The sequence below is a fragment of the Platalea leucorodia genome (assembly GCF_965183815.1).
Source record: "Platalea leucorodia genome assembly, chromosome: 5".
Lineage (NCBI taxonomy): Eukaryota > Metazoa > Chordata > Aves > Pelecaniformes > Threskiornithidae > Platalea > Platalea leucorodia.
The window spans coordinates 395247-412594 of record NC_138827.1 but is presented as its reverse complement, the minus strand read 5'-3'; the positions used below and the strand labels follow the sequence as shown (position 1 = coordinate 412594).

Sequence of the window (17348 nt, the reverse complement as noted above, 5' to 3'; positions counted from 1 at the left end):
TCTGCCATGTCCTCCTTGCTTTGCTACAATGGCTTAGGAACCCCAGAGTCAGAAAAACTGAAGACATTTCAGAAGCCTGTTTTCAGTTATGCACCTGATTTATTATCTTTATTTTCTTTAAATTTGTTAGTCACATCTGTTAAAAAAACCAGTGATTTTTCGTTAGGTTATAGAGAACCTTTATCTTACCTCCATAAAATCTGACCATGTTTTCTAGTAGAAATCAACAAGACCTTTTGTTTCCAACTAAATGTTTTAGGTGTTTGACATGTGTCCACAGTTTTCTACAAAGATGCCTGAATTTCAAGAGACCCTGGAGCCTCCAGAATTCTTAGTTTAAGATTCCTGTCTCTGTTATTTAGCTGTGGTGTGCAGCTGGAGTCAATCTCACAGGATGGAGACCTTTGGAGCAGGAGCCTGGGAATGGGCAGAAACTGGATCCTGGACGTGATCCCCTCACCTGTGATAGAGAAGTGGAAGGCGAGAACAACAAAAGTAACCATGCATCTCCTGAAAAGAAAAAGGTCAGAAAAGAAAACGGATTTTTTTTTTTTTTTTTTTTCTCTGCTGTTTTTTCTCATTCCATCCCTGACATGCCCCCTCTCTCAATACCGTTGTACTATGCTATGTAATGCTCTAACTTGTACTTCTGAGGCATCATCTTGTGGGGCAGGGTTGTGGTATTCTGGCTCTTCAGTAACTTTCCGTGTGATTTGGGATAAATCATCTAGGATAAAATTTTCCAACTTCTGCTTTTGAAACGTTTGGAATTTTGAAAAAATTCCTAATAATAAGGGTAATTAAGTGCTTGATGAGGTTGCTAGAAAGATTATGGAGCCCTCATGACTGTAAATTAAAAAATAAATAAATAAATTCAGGCAAAGCTTTGTTAAAAAGAAGATAGACATAGCAGAATCCATGAGTCCATTTGGTTCAGAAGTTGAAGCTCTTGAGACTTATTCCAGCTCTGTTTTTCAGTAGTCTTAAGCATTGGGTTTTTTTAAGAACCAAGCTGTAATTTGCAGATAATAATAGAACGTTTTGTCCTTTCTGGTTTGTGGGGTTTTTTTCAACAGCTGTCTTACACTGCTGCTCTATAGTCTTCTGAGATCAGCTTCCTTAAGCTGGTAGGTTGAGTGCATCCCGGCTCTGTGGTATTCTGTCTGAAGTGAATGTTCGGTGATGCATTAGTCAGACATCTCAGAAGAGAAATTAATGGCCAAACTCCTCTTACCCTAGGGAGCCAGATGGGCTCTTTGGCCAGTGTTCCAGATACTAGTGCAGCAACATGGACGAAGTTTGCATAGCTCATATTGTTTATTTGCATCAGCTAGGAAGACACTTGGCTCTTTGAAGCCGGCATTGTGGCCTTTGCATATGTGAATGTTGCCAAGCACTAATACACTCAGTCTGATCTGAGAGGAGCACTGATTCTGCCCATGTGATTGCTCTCCTGAAGGCAAAGGAGCTCCATGAAATGGATGCCACATCCAGTCGTGTCTGGATCCTCACCAGTACGCTGTCAACAAGTAAAGTTGTAATTATTGATGCCAACCAGCCTGGCACAGTGGTGGACCAGTTCACTGTCTGCAATGCTCATGTGCTCTGTATCTCCAGCATCCCTGGTAAGTGGGGCCCAGGCACTGGCTGCAATCTGCACAGGGTCACCTGCTCCACTGAGGAGTGGCAAATGTAGCGTCCTCACTTCAGAACTAACCCTGGGACCCTACTGCATTCTGTAGTTGTCCCTCAAAACTGTAACTCAGATCTTGCCTTCTTGTAGTACCTTTCTGTGGAGATCCTTCACTGTTGAATGTTTAGAACGTGGTTCCTTTGGCATGTAAAGGATGGTTCTTGGGAGCAAGAGTGAACCTTGCCCAGGTTTGGGAGGGCTCTGTAGCTGGTCTGGATGCTGATGCTAGGGATGAGGGGATTCACCATGATGTTGACTGATGCTGTGGTGCGTCCCCAGGGTAGTGAACCCCGAGCGTCAGCATCTTCCATCCATATGGTTACTTCAGGAGTACTGCTACATTTAAATTAGTAGTGACAGCTAGATTTATGGGAGAATCTGTTCTTTGCCCTTCAGCGGCCAGTGAGAGTGATTATCCTCCAGGCGAGATCTTTCTGGAGGGAGACGTAAATCCTGAAGAGTCGTCTGGAACAGATGGTGTCTTGGCAGGAATCACTCTGGTGGGCTGTGCAACCCGCTGCAATGTGCCACGAAGCAACTGTTCCTCGCGTGGTGACACGCCTGTGCTGGACAAGGGACAGAGTGAGTTTTGGGACATAAAACTGAATGGCAGTCCAATTATAGCTAGTCCTGTATGAACTTATGGTCTTAAAGCTGCATCCTCCTGTCCCTGAGTTAAGTACTTCCGAGGCCTCAAGAAGTTTCTTAATGTGGTACAGGAAGACCAAAGACCCTTTTGGTACATTTCTCTTTAGAGCCCTCCTTTTCTCTCTGAGCGATCCACATCCTGCAGCCTGGTTGTGGGGGTCATATAGCAGAGTATTTTGGACAGGTGATATGTTTGCCCTGCTACAATTGCTTCTGTTCTCATTGCTTTCTCCTCTGAACCATACCTTCTTGTGAAGTCAGTAAAGCCCGTATGAAAACCATAGTGATGCCCTTGCTGACTCCATACTGCAGTGGGCAGCCCTGGAGAACTTCTGATGTTTTGCTAGTCAAAGATTGTGCCTCACTTTAAAATAGCCTCTGTTCCCCATCCAAGCAGAAAACACTGGGTGAGCTGCTGTCTGTGGTGCAGGCTCAGGGCTTGATTGAATTTGGCAAGGATAAACTGAAAAATTGACAGCCTGATTTCTGTATAGGTAACTTACCAGCTCATTCTCCAGTATGTCTCACACTCTTTGTCTTTTAGGTGAGGTGGCTGCTGTCTGCAATGGGAAGATCAACCAGTCCCAATCTACTGAGGAGGCAACAGAAGCTATGGAGGTACCAGAGAACGGTACAAGCGAGGCAGAGCCTGCTCAGGCCCGGCCTGGGCCCCTCACGGAGCACGTGTTTACAGATCCAGTCCCTGCACCGGCACCTCTTAGGCAGAACGGGTAGGCAGTCTGGGGCCAAAGTGTCAGTTTGGTTATTTGCCGATCAGCTCTGTTTTCATAAGCTTTTTGATATGAGAACCAGCCTGATCTTCCAATAAAGTGTCAAACTTTTTTCAGTTTTGTGCCCAAATAGTATTACAGATGGGATGATAGGGAAAGAAATGAAAGGAAAATAAACGTGGTTTAGCGTGCAGCAGACTTTGTCAGCTGTTTAAGTGCAAATATTTTTTATATTTCTCAGTATGAATTTAGACCTGCTGTTAAGACAGATCTTCCAAAGTACATGTACACTTAATGTTCTTACTGAAGGAGCTTATTGATTCATGTGTAAAAATGATGATTGATTTATTCTAGTAGTACCTCTAATGTGCTGTAAAAGATAATGAAGAAAGCATATTCACCACCCAAGAATTCTTAAGACAGTTGAGTCTGATATGATGGCCTGAGGAGCAAGGTGGAAGTCTTGGACAGAAATTGTTCCTAAATGACCGAGTTGTTCTAAGTTGTTTCTGTTGAAGTTCGAAATGAATGGAGAAAATATTGTTCATGTAATAGTACTACCAAACACTAAGTGAAGTTCTGTAGATTTGAAGTACTCGCTATTTGTATTGGTGGGGTAAAAAGGAGGTTTTGCAAATTGCGGATTCGGGAGTCAAGCAATTAAAAAACACTGAAGAGAAGGAAGTGATTTGTGTACAAAAGTGCCCTTATCTGCTTGTGAATGCCAGACTGTGAGCGTAGATGGGCATTCAGTGCATTGCTGTCACTAAAGCCTCTAACAATGTTCTTTTGCCTCTTCAGGGAGAATGGGCAGCTGAAGACAGAGTCAAGCACGACACTGCCAGATCAGGAGTTGAATGGGGATGCTGCTGGGACTTGCACCAGTGCTGCCCCCACCATGTGGCTGGGAGCACAGAACGGCTGGTAGGTTCCCCTGGGGCTGGCAGATCTCTCTGTCACCTCAGTTCTCCTCGGGGCTCCACTTTTCGTGTCCTCACACCTTTAATTCACTTCTTGTTTCTGGAGTAGGTTTGCATTGCTCGTTGTTGTTCTGAGCCCTCATTCATCATAGGCACAGGGATTTATCCTCACTTTCTTACCTAACCTCTACCTTTCCCGTCAGAAGAAAAGACTCAAGCCTAGTCAGGCTGAAGGAGTGGGGCCTTGCTGCTAACCCTTCCCAATTTGTCCTTTCTCACAGGCTTTATGTGCACTCGGCTGTATCCAACTGGAAGAAGTGTCTGCACTCGATAAAGCTGAAGGACTCTGTACTGAGTCTAGTGTAAGTGTGCATGCTGAGGGATGCTGAAGGAGAAGGTTCAGTGCCTAAGTGATATTTCAGATGGGAGTAGCAGCTCTTTGTCAGTCATATTTTTCTTTGCTCTTCTAAGTGCATTGGTTTGTGAGGAAAGTTTCCCAAGGTTTTTGTTACTGGAAAGCCATTTTCCTGCTCAACTGCAGACCTGACTCAATTCAACGAACAAGATACTAAATGAGATTAGCAGTATCAGGAGGAAATAAGTGGGGAAGAGAAAAACAAAATTTCAGTGGGATGTAAATTAGGTGGAATTTTTTGAAGTTGATGGAGTTTGTAGGGTGAAGGAGAAGTTAACCTCCTCAGGAAATTTATGAATGATCTTACTACAGCAAAGGTAAGAGGTATGACCCTCGGCCCTTGCAGGATGTCCCTGCGAGTGCTAAGCTGAATAGGAATTGTAGAGAGAACACAAAGATGGTATGTGTGTATGTCAGAAAGGATTTGTTAGTCCCTTACAGATTTTTGTAAATGTTTACTTTACTGTGATTTCAGGCATGTGAAAGGGAGAGTCCTTGTTGCTCTGGCAGATGGAACACTAGCCATATTCCACCGGGGAGAAGGTAAGAATCAACATAATAAGAGAAAACCAAACTTGGCTGAAAGCGTAGCAATGGATTAAATGCTATTCTAAGTTGAGAAGGAAAGGTGCTGGCTTGCCAGAATACAAACATACAGTTAAAATGCATAGCTATTATACACATGTAATCTTTATCCTAAAACATCTAAGGCATACTTTAACACCATTTCCTCAGCTTTTCTGAACAAAAACATGTGTACGTGCTGTGTAGCACATGCAGAGTAAGTCCAACACTTTTAGGAATACATATGCTGTGCAGTTGTTTGAGGCATGCTTAGTAAGTTTAATGCATTTGGGCCGTATCGGTGTTACTGTGCATTCACAAATCAACCTTAACAGAGCGTGCACAGGGAGCTCCACACAGCTCCGGCTGTACCCGAGCAGATCATCCGTGCAGTAGCAATAGGCCTGCTGCTTCCCAGAGAAATTGGACTCTATGTTAAGTAGTGGAATTGATCACTGCATACACAGCAGGCAGAGCTGGGATTCTGTGGAAGTCTGGAAATTCCAAACAAATGGCACCTTTGCTTTACACTTGGTCAGTTTTTCTTGTTGCAAAAAAGAGATGTCTGAGTAATCTGAATTTGCTAACTGTAACTAATGTTTGCATATTAAGAACTTAGTTATTCATTGAGTAGCAGTTTATCCATCAAGCTGAAATACAGAGATTTCTGGTCTTATGCAATCTAAATTTTGATTCATCCTTTGTCATGAGTTCAAGTCTGACCATTGACACATAAAAATTGCTCCCATCAGAAACAGGATAAAGTTTCATGACATATAGAGGCCACCTGTCTGTGAAGGACACAGTATCAGCCTGGTTAGTTAGAAAATAAGCGTGAGAGAAGGGAGATTGATTCCTTGTCCTGGATTTGACACTTTGGGGAAATTATGTTGTCTGTCTGTGATATGAGGAAGCCTCACCACAAGGACTGTATGGTCCATTTCCTTTTAAGTTTCTGTATAGTCTTGTTAGGCTGTCTTTTTTCTTCCCCTGCTGTTTTTGTTGTACTTGTTAGAGAAGCCCGTTCACTTCATTACAATAAAAGGATGTTTAAATTAGCCCGATTTGGAGAGCTTTCAGCCCACCAAACTAAACTTTACTGTCACGTGTTTCGTAAGTATAAGGCTGTGCCGGAAGTAGTATTGTGGATTCATGGGAAGTTCACAGACATAAGCAAAATGAGCATTTGAGTATTAGCTAAGCCTGCATACGGAAAGGTAGATGATTCTATTGTATGCTGACATGTCATGAAGGAGATGCATCTTTCCACACTTGTTTTTCACCTTAGATGGTCAGTGGGATCTCAGTAATTACCACTTAATGGACCTCGGTCACACTCACCATTCCATCCGCTGCATGGCTGTTGTGTATGATAGAGTCTGGTGTGGCTACAAGAACAAAATCCATGTTATCCAGCCTAAGACAATGCAGATTGAGGTAAGAGAGCAAATGTGTGCGTATGCATGCACGTGCTTTTGTTGTATTTATTCTTACAGTTGTTTTCTGCTGCAGTGCACGGAAATGCAGAACCTTTGTATTGTCATTGCTGACTGTAGGACCCAAGCTGTCAATTTGAGTCATGTTATGACCCAGTCTACCAGGGGGGTATTTATTCCTTCTTCCCTTTGCAGAGCTTAAATATTTAGATAAGTCTAAACAGAGGACTTTCTTTGCCTTTACTAGTGAGTGTATGAGGCCACGTACTGTACAAATGTACGTGTGTGCTTTACAGCTGCCCTTCATATATGGTCTAAGACTTCTCCATCTGTAGGCGTTGTGGCACAAAGGAAGAGTATAGTTAGCAAGCCCCAGTGATCCCACTTGCCTAATCAAAAAATGAAGTTTAGAGCCTTGTGGTTGAAATTCAGTACAGTGGTGTTGGTACAAACCTGTTTGACAGTGCTTGGGATAAATCTAATCAAAGGGAGAAGTGCTGAATCTGAAGTTCACATCAGTGAGCCAAGGCAGTTTGATCTTTGGAATTTATACTGGAGTTGTGTGTTTTCCTTTTCTATGAAGCACATTGAAAGCTCTTGGTTTCTAAATGTTCTTGCTCCTGAAGTGGTCTGCAAAGACCATAATCTCTGCAGAGCTGTTATACAACTCATCATTTCAAGCAAGGGATTTTCTGTATACTGTTGTGAACTTCTGAGGTCAGCTGGTATTAATACATTTTCTCCAAGAGCTTTGAAACCCAAATAAGTGATCTCAGTTGAGGAAAATGGAGTATATGTGTAGACAATTGCAAACCTTTTGTGAACTCACATTGGTCCACCTATTTGGCATTTCAGAAATCCTTTGATGCCCACCCTCGGCGGGAGAGTCAGGTGCGACAGCTGGCATGGATTGGAGATGGAGTATGGGTTTCTATCCGTCTGGACTCCACTCTGAGGCTTTACCATGCCCACAGCCATCAACATCTGCAAGATGTCGACATTGAGCCTTACGTCAGCAAGATGCTAGGTGAGGCAGTAGGGACTGTCAGTAAATGGTCTGTTGCTTACTGAGATCAGAGAGAAATCAAAATTCATTAGCAGACCTTGCCCGAAGTCATAACTGACTCTCCAATTCTTATGCATGCTTACTAGGCACTGGAAAGCTGGGCTTCTCATTCGTGCGGATTACAGCCCTGCTCATTGCTGGCAACCGCCTCTGGGTAGGGACAGGGAACGGTGTCGTCATCTCCATTCCATTGACTGAGAGTAAGTGATGTTTATTGGAGATACTTCTGCATCCCCCTCCTAAAAAAGAACGCTTTTGCATGTTATTTCTGCGGCATGGCAGATGGCTCTGGCAGGCTAATGCTTTCTGGACATTTTTACTGTGAACCTGACATACCTTTGATGATAGCAGTGTTCAGAGAGAAGAGTCCTGAGTATGAGCAACCCTGAACTTGGTTTAACTCTTCCTTATTAAGGAATTAAGTGTTCGATTAAACGGATTTAACCTGTTTAAAACCAAATAGGTATTTGTTACTGTCCCTTTCAGTTCAGTTGAAGCCATTTTCTTCTTGGGGGACCTCTACCATCCATACAGTTTTCTTTTTTTGAGTGTGACCTTGACAGAGTAAACTGATGTGAACTGATTCTGTAGCTACTGGAAAGCAGGAGAAACAAAGCTTTGGGACTTGTAGTAAGCCTCCAAAAGGAGGCCATGGGATGAGAAGTCACCAGGAAGATCTCTCTGGAAATTTTGTTTTGGCATAGACATCTAAACAGCTCCATTACAGTATTTTCCAGAAACTGACCTTGGAAAAGCTTCATTTACTCAAATTAGGACTCAGCTTTATCAGTCAAGTAGAAATCAGTATCCTACACCAAATCCAACCTGGTGAGGAGGCCCAGCAGTAGTAGTTAATAGGTGCATCTCTGGAGCTGGAAGTTTAGTTGAAGCTCTTAGTAATCCTGTTCTGTACCTGCCAGTCAGCATCTGATTTTGAAGGTCTGTTCCAGATTGTAATGGGGGAGTAGGATTTGAGGCCAGTTGCAGTTGCTTTCAACAGAAAGCAGCCAAATTTACATTTTCTCATCACTGCTAGCAGGAAATCTGAGAAGCAAATGGCTTTTGTATAAGAGGAGCAAACCTGTTGTAATCCTCCTGGAAGTCACGGCTGAGATGGTCTCCTCTAAGGCTAGTGGAGCTGGATATGCCCAGGGCTGACACCAGGAAGCCAGTGACACAGTCGTCTTTGCGTATTGCAATCTCGGTCTCATTTCTGAATCTCTGTTTTAAAGCCCATTCTTTCTTGGGGCTGCTGTCCTAATTCTGAGTTAAGCTTGTTCCCTGCTGTAAACCAGTTGCATTATCTTTTGGTGTTTCTGTAAAAATGTGGTAAACAGTAAGGTCTCAGTAGAAACTTTAGCAATGGATCCTTGTGACCATGGTCCCTCTCCCATCTCAGATACTACATTTGTCCTTGTAAGATAAGAGCAAAGTGAGCAAGAACAGTGTTGGTATAGAGCGATCCGAGCCTGTAGCTCCTGTTGCGGTTTCTCTAGATTTTGTACATTTCTGTTGCTCCCTGAATTTTCTCCCAGTAATTACCTTTTTCTTCTCTCCCGTCCTGCCTTTCTCTTCCCGTGCCCCTCTGTGTTCCCACTCCTTGCCTGTGCCTAGCTGTAGTCCTCCACCGAGGCCAACTCCTTGGGCTCCGGGGTAAGTTCATTGCCTCCCTCCTTCAGCTTTCACTCCTTTTGCACCCATTCACCTTTGCAGTCACTTTCCCACCCTTCCATCCTGCCATTCAGCTCTCTCCATCTGTTTTTCCTCATCACTCTTTCATTCTAAATTGATCTGAGAAAAGTGACCAGAGACAGTAATGTAAATATCCTCATTTCCCATGGCTAAAAACATTTTCATCCATCCCATCAGTCATTCCTCTTTTTTTTTCTTTTTTTTTTTTTTTTTTTTTTTGTGTCAAGAGTACTTCTTCATCAGTAGTTCCCGTAGGCCAGGTTTGAGATGGGGACTGTAAAGGTTCATTCAATCAGAGAGTTCCAGGAAGTAGGAGTGGACTTTTCTTCCAAGGTCTTCCTTGGTCATCCTTGGTTTTCCAAGGATGCTTCTCTCATCTGTTCCAGGCCAATGGCAGCAGGTGCTGTGGCACCTGGCCAGCTGCAAGTAGTCAACCAAGACTTTTAATCAGAGGGGACTTTGATAAACATTAAGAATTGTTTCATTTTGTGCCAGTTAAGGCAGGGTCTGAGTTCAAATTTATGCTTACCTTAGCCTCTCCAGGGTCAGAGCGGAGTATTTTTTCCTCTTTGTAAGACGTTTCTGTGGCTGTCCAGAAGCATTATCAACATGTGTCTCCTCCTTTTAAAGCATCTGATATTGGTTGCAGTAAGAAGCCAGATACTGAGTGGGAAGTGCTAGTACCAGCCCTGTCTGTCAATCGGATGAGCTCATCCAGTTATAGCTGCTCACAGCAAACCAAAGCACAGAGGTGCAGAGAGCCTTCATCTTGGGGACCTTCCCCCTGCACACACTGATTCTCGTTCTTCCATCAAAATATTTGTACTTGTCTCGCCATCCTGGCTTGAGCCTGATAGGTAAAAGTCTCCTTTGTCCAAGTCGCTTAGTAACCGAAATCCAGCCCAAGCCAAAATACAGAACTACAGATAATTAAGCAAGCAATTCAGTTCTCTCACAGAAAGTGAAAGCCTTCTGATTTTAGTGCTGTTTCTGTTTTACTGATGTGAGTGCATGCAGAAGGAAAGCATCTCCCGTCCTAAGCTCTGAGCACTGGTCTCTGTTCCTTGGTGAGTGGAAGCATTCACATTCTCGGAGCCTGGACATGAAGGATGCAGGCCCTTGAGCCCACCTTGAAATCCTTTTGAAACTGTGGATGGTGAACATCTTTCAGATGTTCATTGCTTGAGTAGCTGATCTTCTGGTGTCACGGCTAAATCAAGGACGAAGGAAGGACCTCACTCCACTGCTGTGACATTTACTGGGCTGAGAGGCCTTCACCAGACCAGAGGCTGCTTTCAGCAGCCTGTGTGCTCACAGCTTGGCATAAGCAAAGGACTTAATGTGGAAACTGAGCAACTTCACCAATCCAGAAAATAGCAGTAATTCTCCTCCAGGTGCCCTTAATGTCTCATGGGTACAGTGGACACCTTTGGACACCCTGCCGAGTACAGAAGACCAAGGTTGATCCTAGGACAGTAGGTGATTTCTGGAGCTTGGACAGGATTGCTGCTGGTGAAGAGGCCTTCACTGGGACACCTCAGAGACCTTGTCTAGCTTGCCCTGGGGTCACTCCCCCTCCAGGGATGTGTGCCTCATTAGTAGCCAAATACTAGATTTGATGAGAAAATGTAGTTTGTTATCATGAGTGGATTGTTACCGCTTAAGAGAGAGGGACTGTATAGTCTAGTGTGGTCTCCTCCATCACATCCTTTACACAAGACCTTTAAAGAGACCTGTGCCTTTAAGGGTTTTTTCCTTCATGGCTCACGAGTTTCCTCTTTGAGTCCCTTCTGTAAATGGGACTCAAAGCCATCGCTGACAATATTCCTCCTCCCTGTTCCCAGCCAACAAGACCTCTCCAACCTCTGGAGAGGGCAGCCGCTCTGGTGGGGTCATCCACGTGTACGGTGATGACAACAGTGACAAATCTGCCAGCAGCTTCATTCCCTACTGCTCCATGGCTCAGGCACAGCTCTGTTTCCACGGCCACCGTGATGCTGTCAAGTTCTTCGTCTCTGTGCCTGGTAAGGATGAGCATAGCCCTTCCTTGTGAGGGTCTTGTCCCACTGTCCATTCTGCGGCAGGAGCTTGAGCTGATCTGCAGCAGACGGCTGTCCATGCCGTTTCTAGCGCTTGCAGATCACTGTGGCTCAGACATCAGTAGTTTAAACTGCAGTGACTTACAGATTTCACCAGCAGAAGGAACTGGCCTGCTCAATTGTGGTTTTGTGTGTGTGTGTGTTAACTGCGTGGGGGCTGAGCAGAGGCACCAACAGCACCTCTGTCCTCTCCCAGGCAATGTCCTAGCAACCCTGAATGGGAGTGTGTTGGACAGCCCTTCGGAGAACCCCAGCACAGCAGCCACAGAGACTGAGGGGCAAAAGCTGAAGAACGTCCTGGTGCTGAGTGGAGGAGAAGGGTACATCGATTTCCGGATCGGTAAGCACCTGTGGTGGGAGGCATCTGGAACGAGGAGGGGGTGTGGGGCCATGATCACGGAGAGAGGGATCACTGCTGTGGGGAGCGAAATCTGAAAAGCAGTGCTCTCTGTTTCTCCTGCCTCTAGCTGTGGGGACAGATAGCATCCTTGCACAACACAAGGCTGCCAAACCCTGCCCCTGCCTGCGCCTGCAGTGCCACGCAGTCTGCGTTAACGGCCCTAGAAGGAATAAAACCATCTGTGCCACTGGCTCCAAACCCACTGTGGTCACCTGTGCTGCTCGAGGGCGCTCTGTGTTGTAAACGTGGGCTTCCCCGAAAAGAAGGGTGGTGTTTCCTACTGCTGGAGGTGGTTTGTTCCACCCATATAGTCCTGCTTCAGAAAAGCATCATGTTGCTATAAATGTTCTCCAGACCTAAAGGAAGGTCTCAGCTCATGCTGTCTGTTGTCAGACTGCTGAGACTGTATCAGGGATATTAACCTCTTTGGAAGCATTCCAGAGCAGAGCAATTTGGGATTTTCTTTCTTGCCTTTTTTACTCTCTGTTTTTCTCTTCAGGGGATGGAGAAGATGATGAGACAGAGGAGAATGCAGGAGATGCCACCCAGGTGAAGCCAGTACTTTCCAAGGCTGAAAGGAGCCACATTATTGTGTGGCAGGTGTCATATATCCCTGAGTGAGAATTTCTCCTTTCCCACCAATGTAAGTGTCCCTCCTCCCGCCTGAATGCCAAGATGTACATACAGAACGCCTGCATTATACCTGCTGCTGGAAACCGACCCCAGACAACTGCAATGGCTCCTGCCTCGGACTGTGACCCCCTTCTAACCTCTGAACTTGCAGCTTTCATCTTGGGCCCGTGCGCTTTCTGCGTGGTTGGATTATTGTTCTGCTCTGGAGCTGGCATCTACAAGGAGAGAAATGGCAGTGCATTGATGAAGTGAAGCTTGGAGCTAGAACTGTGCAAGCCTTTGCCCAGCGCTCGGGAGCTGGCAGCTGGATGGGTGGTGGCTCAGGTTCTCCGGCAGGTTGCCTCACTCCCACCTGCATGAGAAGAAGTATGTCCCCCTGGCGCCCCCCGCCAAAGCAGTGATGGTGAATCACAACTTCTACAGCACCCTAGCAGAAATCCTTTCTCGTTCACCAGTGGACTCTCCACCTTATCCACCCTTAAGCACAGAATAATGTGCCACGGACTGAGAGCAGCCAGGTCCAAGGAACCCTCAGCAGACCCAAGTGTCAGGGTTTGGGCAGCGCTTCCGCTGTTTGGCTGGAGAAGGCAGCAGTGCCATTACTGTGGGGAACACATCCTCCGTACTTGCAGATGAAAAGCTCCCTCCTCTGCTGCTGCTGTTGTCTCAGCAGTCGTGTGCTGGGTGACTGTGTGTGTCTGGAGAGGATTGTTTGGTAGCCTCAGATGGGAGACAGGTGTTTGATTGTGGAGGCCACAGGGCCTTTGGAAAAAAAGCAAACGGGTACTGGAACCTTGCTTTTTTAGGAGCAGAAAAGGGAGCAATACTTTTAACTCTTCCTTCCAAAAACGCCAGGCAGAGAACTCTTGAGTTCATTCTGAAAGGTTGTTACCTCTGCATAGCATTTGTTGGCTTTTAAAACACAGGCGAGGGCAGATGATGTTGGTCTACTGTAAATTCTGTATTAACACATTGAGATTACCTTGACTCATATGGCTGTGTCCCCATTCTGGGAACTGCTGGAGGAGGTGGCTGTTTTCCTTCACACTGTGGCTGTCGGTTAGGAAAGACTGCGTAGGTGCAGTCAAGGTATAGAAAGGCTGTGTCTCACCTGAGGTCACACAGAAAAAGGAGTTGAGGCCAGATCTCCCAACCTCTTTTACCTAACGTTGTGAGCACTGACTTTGTTACTAAGTAGTTTGAAAAGCTGGAAATTTCTTACTCCTGAAAAGAATTGACAACACCCGAGAAAAATTCTCATGGCCCTCCTTGTGTAAGCAGTGGTGGGGGATTGCAAATGTGCGTCCCACTTACAAGAGAAGCAGCAAAACATGGGGCCAGGGAGAGCGGTTTTGAGCTCCAGATGCAGAACGTGGCAGCTACAGATGTAGAGGCAGTGGTTTGTCCTCCCTTTCCGACAGCAGAAACAGTCCTGTCTCCACAAGGACAAGTTCTGTTTCCTTTGAATGCTCCCTCCTGGATGTGCACGACTAAAGCGAGTAGCAGTTGTTAGCGATGAATTTGGAAGTTTCTGGTGGTCATGTTGTTTCTTCCCCGAGCTGTGCAGCACTCCGGGGTTCACAGGGATGTCCTTGTGCGCCAGTGCGGCAGTATGGGGACAGCCGGGGGAAGCCTCTGTCTTCTGGGAGGTTCCCAGCTGTGTCCTGTCCTTGTTGCCACGGACCAGGCTGCCCCCAGGGCTTGTGCTCTGAAGCTACTCCTGTGCTGCAGGGTGCAGTATTCCCAGGGGAAGCTCTAGCACATGGCCTCGGTCCTGATGCAGCAGCACTGAAATGATTTTCGGACCCACAGTTCAGAAAAGGCTGGGGCAAGAGGGCAGCTCTGGCGAACAGAGGCTTCGGCCACCAAAGTAAGGAGCCACAGTGGTGCCCACGCTGCCTGCGAGCGGTGCTGCTGACTCGCGCACCCACCCCACTTCACTGAGGTAGGAAACCAGCTGGACGGTGTCCTCCGGCCATGGGCACACCAGGCTCTGTGGCTGGCATTTGGCTAAGGGATGCTTGGAGCTGCCGCCTGCATGCAGGGGGACTTTTCACCAGGGACATTTCACCGGGGCACTGCTGACCATGCCAGACTTCTCATTCACTTTCCCAGAATGCTTTCTGCTAGGAAGAGCTCTTGGGATCACAACACAGAGTGCATTAAAGTTAACAAGACCAACACTTAGACCACAGATTCCACAGACATGTAACAGTTCATCAGTTAGGGCCAGGTAAACTTCATAATTTGGGCTAATTGAAGGAAAAATTGAAGGCCCAGTTCCTTAGCTCTATCGACTCTTCCATAGAAAAGTACAGAATTGCAACGTTCTTACCTCTTACTGTTTGTTCTCTATCTGGTTTTAGCAGTCGAAGTGACAGTACTCGGTCTCCTGTCACCCACTGGGCCCTGGCAACATAAGGAAACCGGTCTGGGGCCTCTACCAACAGGTTCCTTTCCAGCTCAGTGCGTGTTTTCCTCCAAGAGAAGCACATGTCTAAGAGGGGCAGCTACAGCTAAGCAGAACCAGCCTCTGCTGTCAGCTCCTGTGGGCGTTTGGTGGCTGCTGGGCAGCAAGGTGAGAACTGACTGGCTTCAACACACTTCCCTGTCATATCTCCACTGTGATGTATGTAAAGTATCTTGTATGTTACAAAAGGATTTTAAAAAGTGTCTTAAGGCCTGTAAACTCCGCTATTTGTTCTGAAGATGGCATTCTGTAAAGAGACTGCTGTATGAATACGTTCCCTTGCTTTGTCCCCTATGCTATCAAACAACAAACCATATCTGTTCTGTATGTAATAAATGTGTTAACATCAGCAAGCGCAGGGCGTCTTGTTCCTATAAAGGCCCTGGGATTTCTGCTCAGTCTCTAATAACAGCAAGACACTTAAAAGGGTGGGAACGGCAGCTCAGGCGTTCACTGTTGAGCAGTTTAGTGGCAAGAAATGAGATGTGGATTGCTCACTGGGTTAGAGCAGAAGGGGCTGGTCCTGCGAGCCACAGTGCAATCTGTAGCTTCTCCCAGCGTCAGAAATAAAAGGCGGAAAAGACAACCAGTCGTTCAGCTGCTGGCTGGCTGCAGCTGTCCTCGTGGTGGCCCCTTCGGGTGAGCTGCCAGGGTTAACACATCAGGCTCGGCTTTCAACACTCCATTTGCCAATGTCCCCTGTCAGTACAGGGTGGTACTTCCCAAAGTCCCGTAGGAATCGGTGCCATTCAGCACTGCAGGAAGCGAGTTCCTGTTAGTCCCAGCAGCACTTAGGCACATTCAATTTATTTTGTAGAACTGCACTAATTCAAGGGCTGTACAGAGCAATAATAGACAAGGGAGCCACCTCCTTCTGCCAGGAGCAGCTTCTGCCCTGAGCAGCTCCGTGACTAACACCTGCACTGTGGCCCTGTGCAGGCAGGGTGAGGTACAACAGGCAATGCCTCCTGGGTTACTAGAAGCACCTCAACATTGAGGTTTGGAAACAGGTCCCGGGACCTGTCCTGCACCCCTGGGGCTGCACCCCTCAATACGGCCGGGAGCAGTTTGAGCAAGGCACTGGGTGGAGTGCAGCCATGCCTGGCACCCACTGGGGTGGCTGAGGAAGGGGCTTGCTACCGTCATCCTTCAGACAACCCCCCCTGTGCTGTTGAATGATCCAGGAGGTTAATGCACAGGTTTGAGGGTCCCGGCAGAGCTCCCAGCATGTTCTAGGCATTGGATCCAACACATGGCGAACTGGGGCTGTGCGGCTTTCCAGAAGGGAACCTTCACAATCAGACAAGGCTCTCGGGCTGCCCAGGGCGCTGTGTGAAGGCACACTGCTTGTGCTTCTGGCTGGGCTCCCTGGGCGGACCCTGGTCGGGGGTCATTTCTTGCCTTGTCTGGGGCTGTTGGTGGACTCCGTTAGCAGCACTTGGCTCTGGCTCTGCGCACTGTGGTCAGCCTCTGTGGGCCTGCGCCCCGTCGGGGAGGGCACTGCCTGTGCTGGGGTTGTCTTCAGCTCTGGGCTGTGCAGGACAGAGGACTGGACTGTTCTGCTTGTCCCATCTAAGTCAAAGCTACACCTCCTTTCCCACCTCGCTCGTCCTCGGTCTGCATGCTGCTTCCGTAGCACCTCAGTCACAGTAAGGATAATAAGGCACCAGCTCAGCCCAGCACCTGGCAGCAGAGGCTATGGAAACCAGAGCTGTTTCCTATCCGCTGCAGTGGGAAGTCTCACAGCCTCAAACTGTTTGTGCCTTTAGCAACACTCCAGATTTTCCCTCCCCTGGTCTCCCCCATCGCTTCTGAAGCCGGAGAACCAGCCCTGGCACGTGCCCGGCGGCGCTCCTGCCACAACGGAGGGACAAGAGCCCCGCTCTTCCCAGCCTTCGCGCCTTGTCACAGGACCAGCTTTCAACTCGTGAGAAAAACCTTCCCTCTTATCCCATAGGAGCCTCCAGTGAGGAACCCCATGGAAGTCCCGGCAGCTGATGTCGATCCATTTGCTCCTGCTTGGTGATAGCCTTTTTCCTGGTGGCCAGGGCCACGTGTTCCCCTGTCCCATCCAGGCCTGCCATGCACACTGGGCAGGGCAGAGATTGCAGTTTTTTGCTTTCCCTCAGTAAATCCCTTCAGGCTACTTGTGATTTCAGGATGCTGCAGTAAACGGAACACCACCTCTTGACTACCTACTACAGCAGACGAAAGAACTAATGAGCTGTTTCTGCAGGGAGCTGACCTGTAGGGTTACAGACCAGAACAGCTCCTGTGCCCCCTCCTCCCAGACTAGACCCTCCGACAGTTCCTGACACAGCAGCAGAACCTGCAGCCACCGCAAGAGAAAATGAAATGCTAAGAACTGCGCTAAGGAGTTGCATTTTTGTAATGTTCACCACACGCTGCACTGGGAACAGGTGGTAATTTGCGATTGGCTTCAAACAGTAAAAGCCAATCCTGTATGCTTTGCATCACCAGAATGAAAATGATTTCTCCTATCTCCTGACAGCCATCTCTGGGAATGAGAGATGGATAGCTCTGGGAAAGCTTAGGATCCACAGTCAAGTCGTGTTCCTCC

General features: G+C 47.1%; 1 protein-coding gene across 10 annotated transcripts in view; it reads left to right on the top strand.

Moving 5' to 3' along the window:
- The window catches only part of MAPK8IP3 (mitogen-activated protein kinase 8 interacting protein 3), a gene marked incomplete at its 5' end in the record, with an annotated part of 78541 nt that extends 63475 nt beyond the window's left edge, over positions 1 to 15066 (top strand). For 8 of the 10 annotated variants that reach the window (XM_082313849.1, XM_082313856.1, XM_082313854.1 and 5 more), the window contains 14 exons: positions 363 to 524; positions 1460 to 1625; positions 2090 to 2275; positions 2886 to 3072; positions 3874 to 3996; positions 4274 to 4354; positions 4883 to 4950; positions 6260 to 6408; positions 7263 to 7434; positions 7560 to 7673; positions 9088 to 9126; positions 11010 to 11189; positions 11461 to 11604; positions 12164 to 15066. In XM_082313849.1, coding sequence (XP_082169975.1) covers positions 363 to 524; positions 1460 to 1625; positions 2090 to 2275; positions 2886 to 3072; positions 3874 to 3996; positions 4274 to 4354; positions 4883 to 4950; positions 6260 to 6408; positions 7263 to 7434; positions 7560 to 7673; positions 9088 to 9126; positions 11010 to 11189; positions 11461 to 11604; positions 12164 to 12285 — 1893 coding nt within the window. In that variant the 3' untranslated portion in view covers positions 12286 to 15066. The remainder of the gene's footprint in view (positions 1 to 362; positions 525 to 1459; positions 1626 to 2089; positions 2276 to 2885; positions 3073 to 3873; positions 3997 to 4273; positions 4355 to 4882; positions 4951 to 6259; positions 6409 to 7262; positions 7435 to 7559; positions 7674 to 9087; positions 9127 to 11009; positions 11190 to 11460; positions 11605 to 12163) is intronic. The other 2 variants (XR_014228357.1, XM_082313855.1) reach the window with 2 other exon arrangements.
- Positions 15067 to 17348: the final 2282 nt, after the last annotated feature.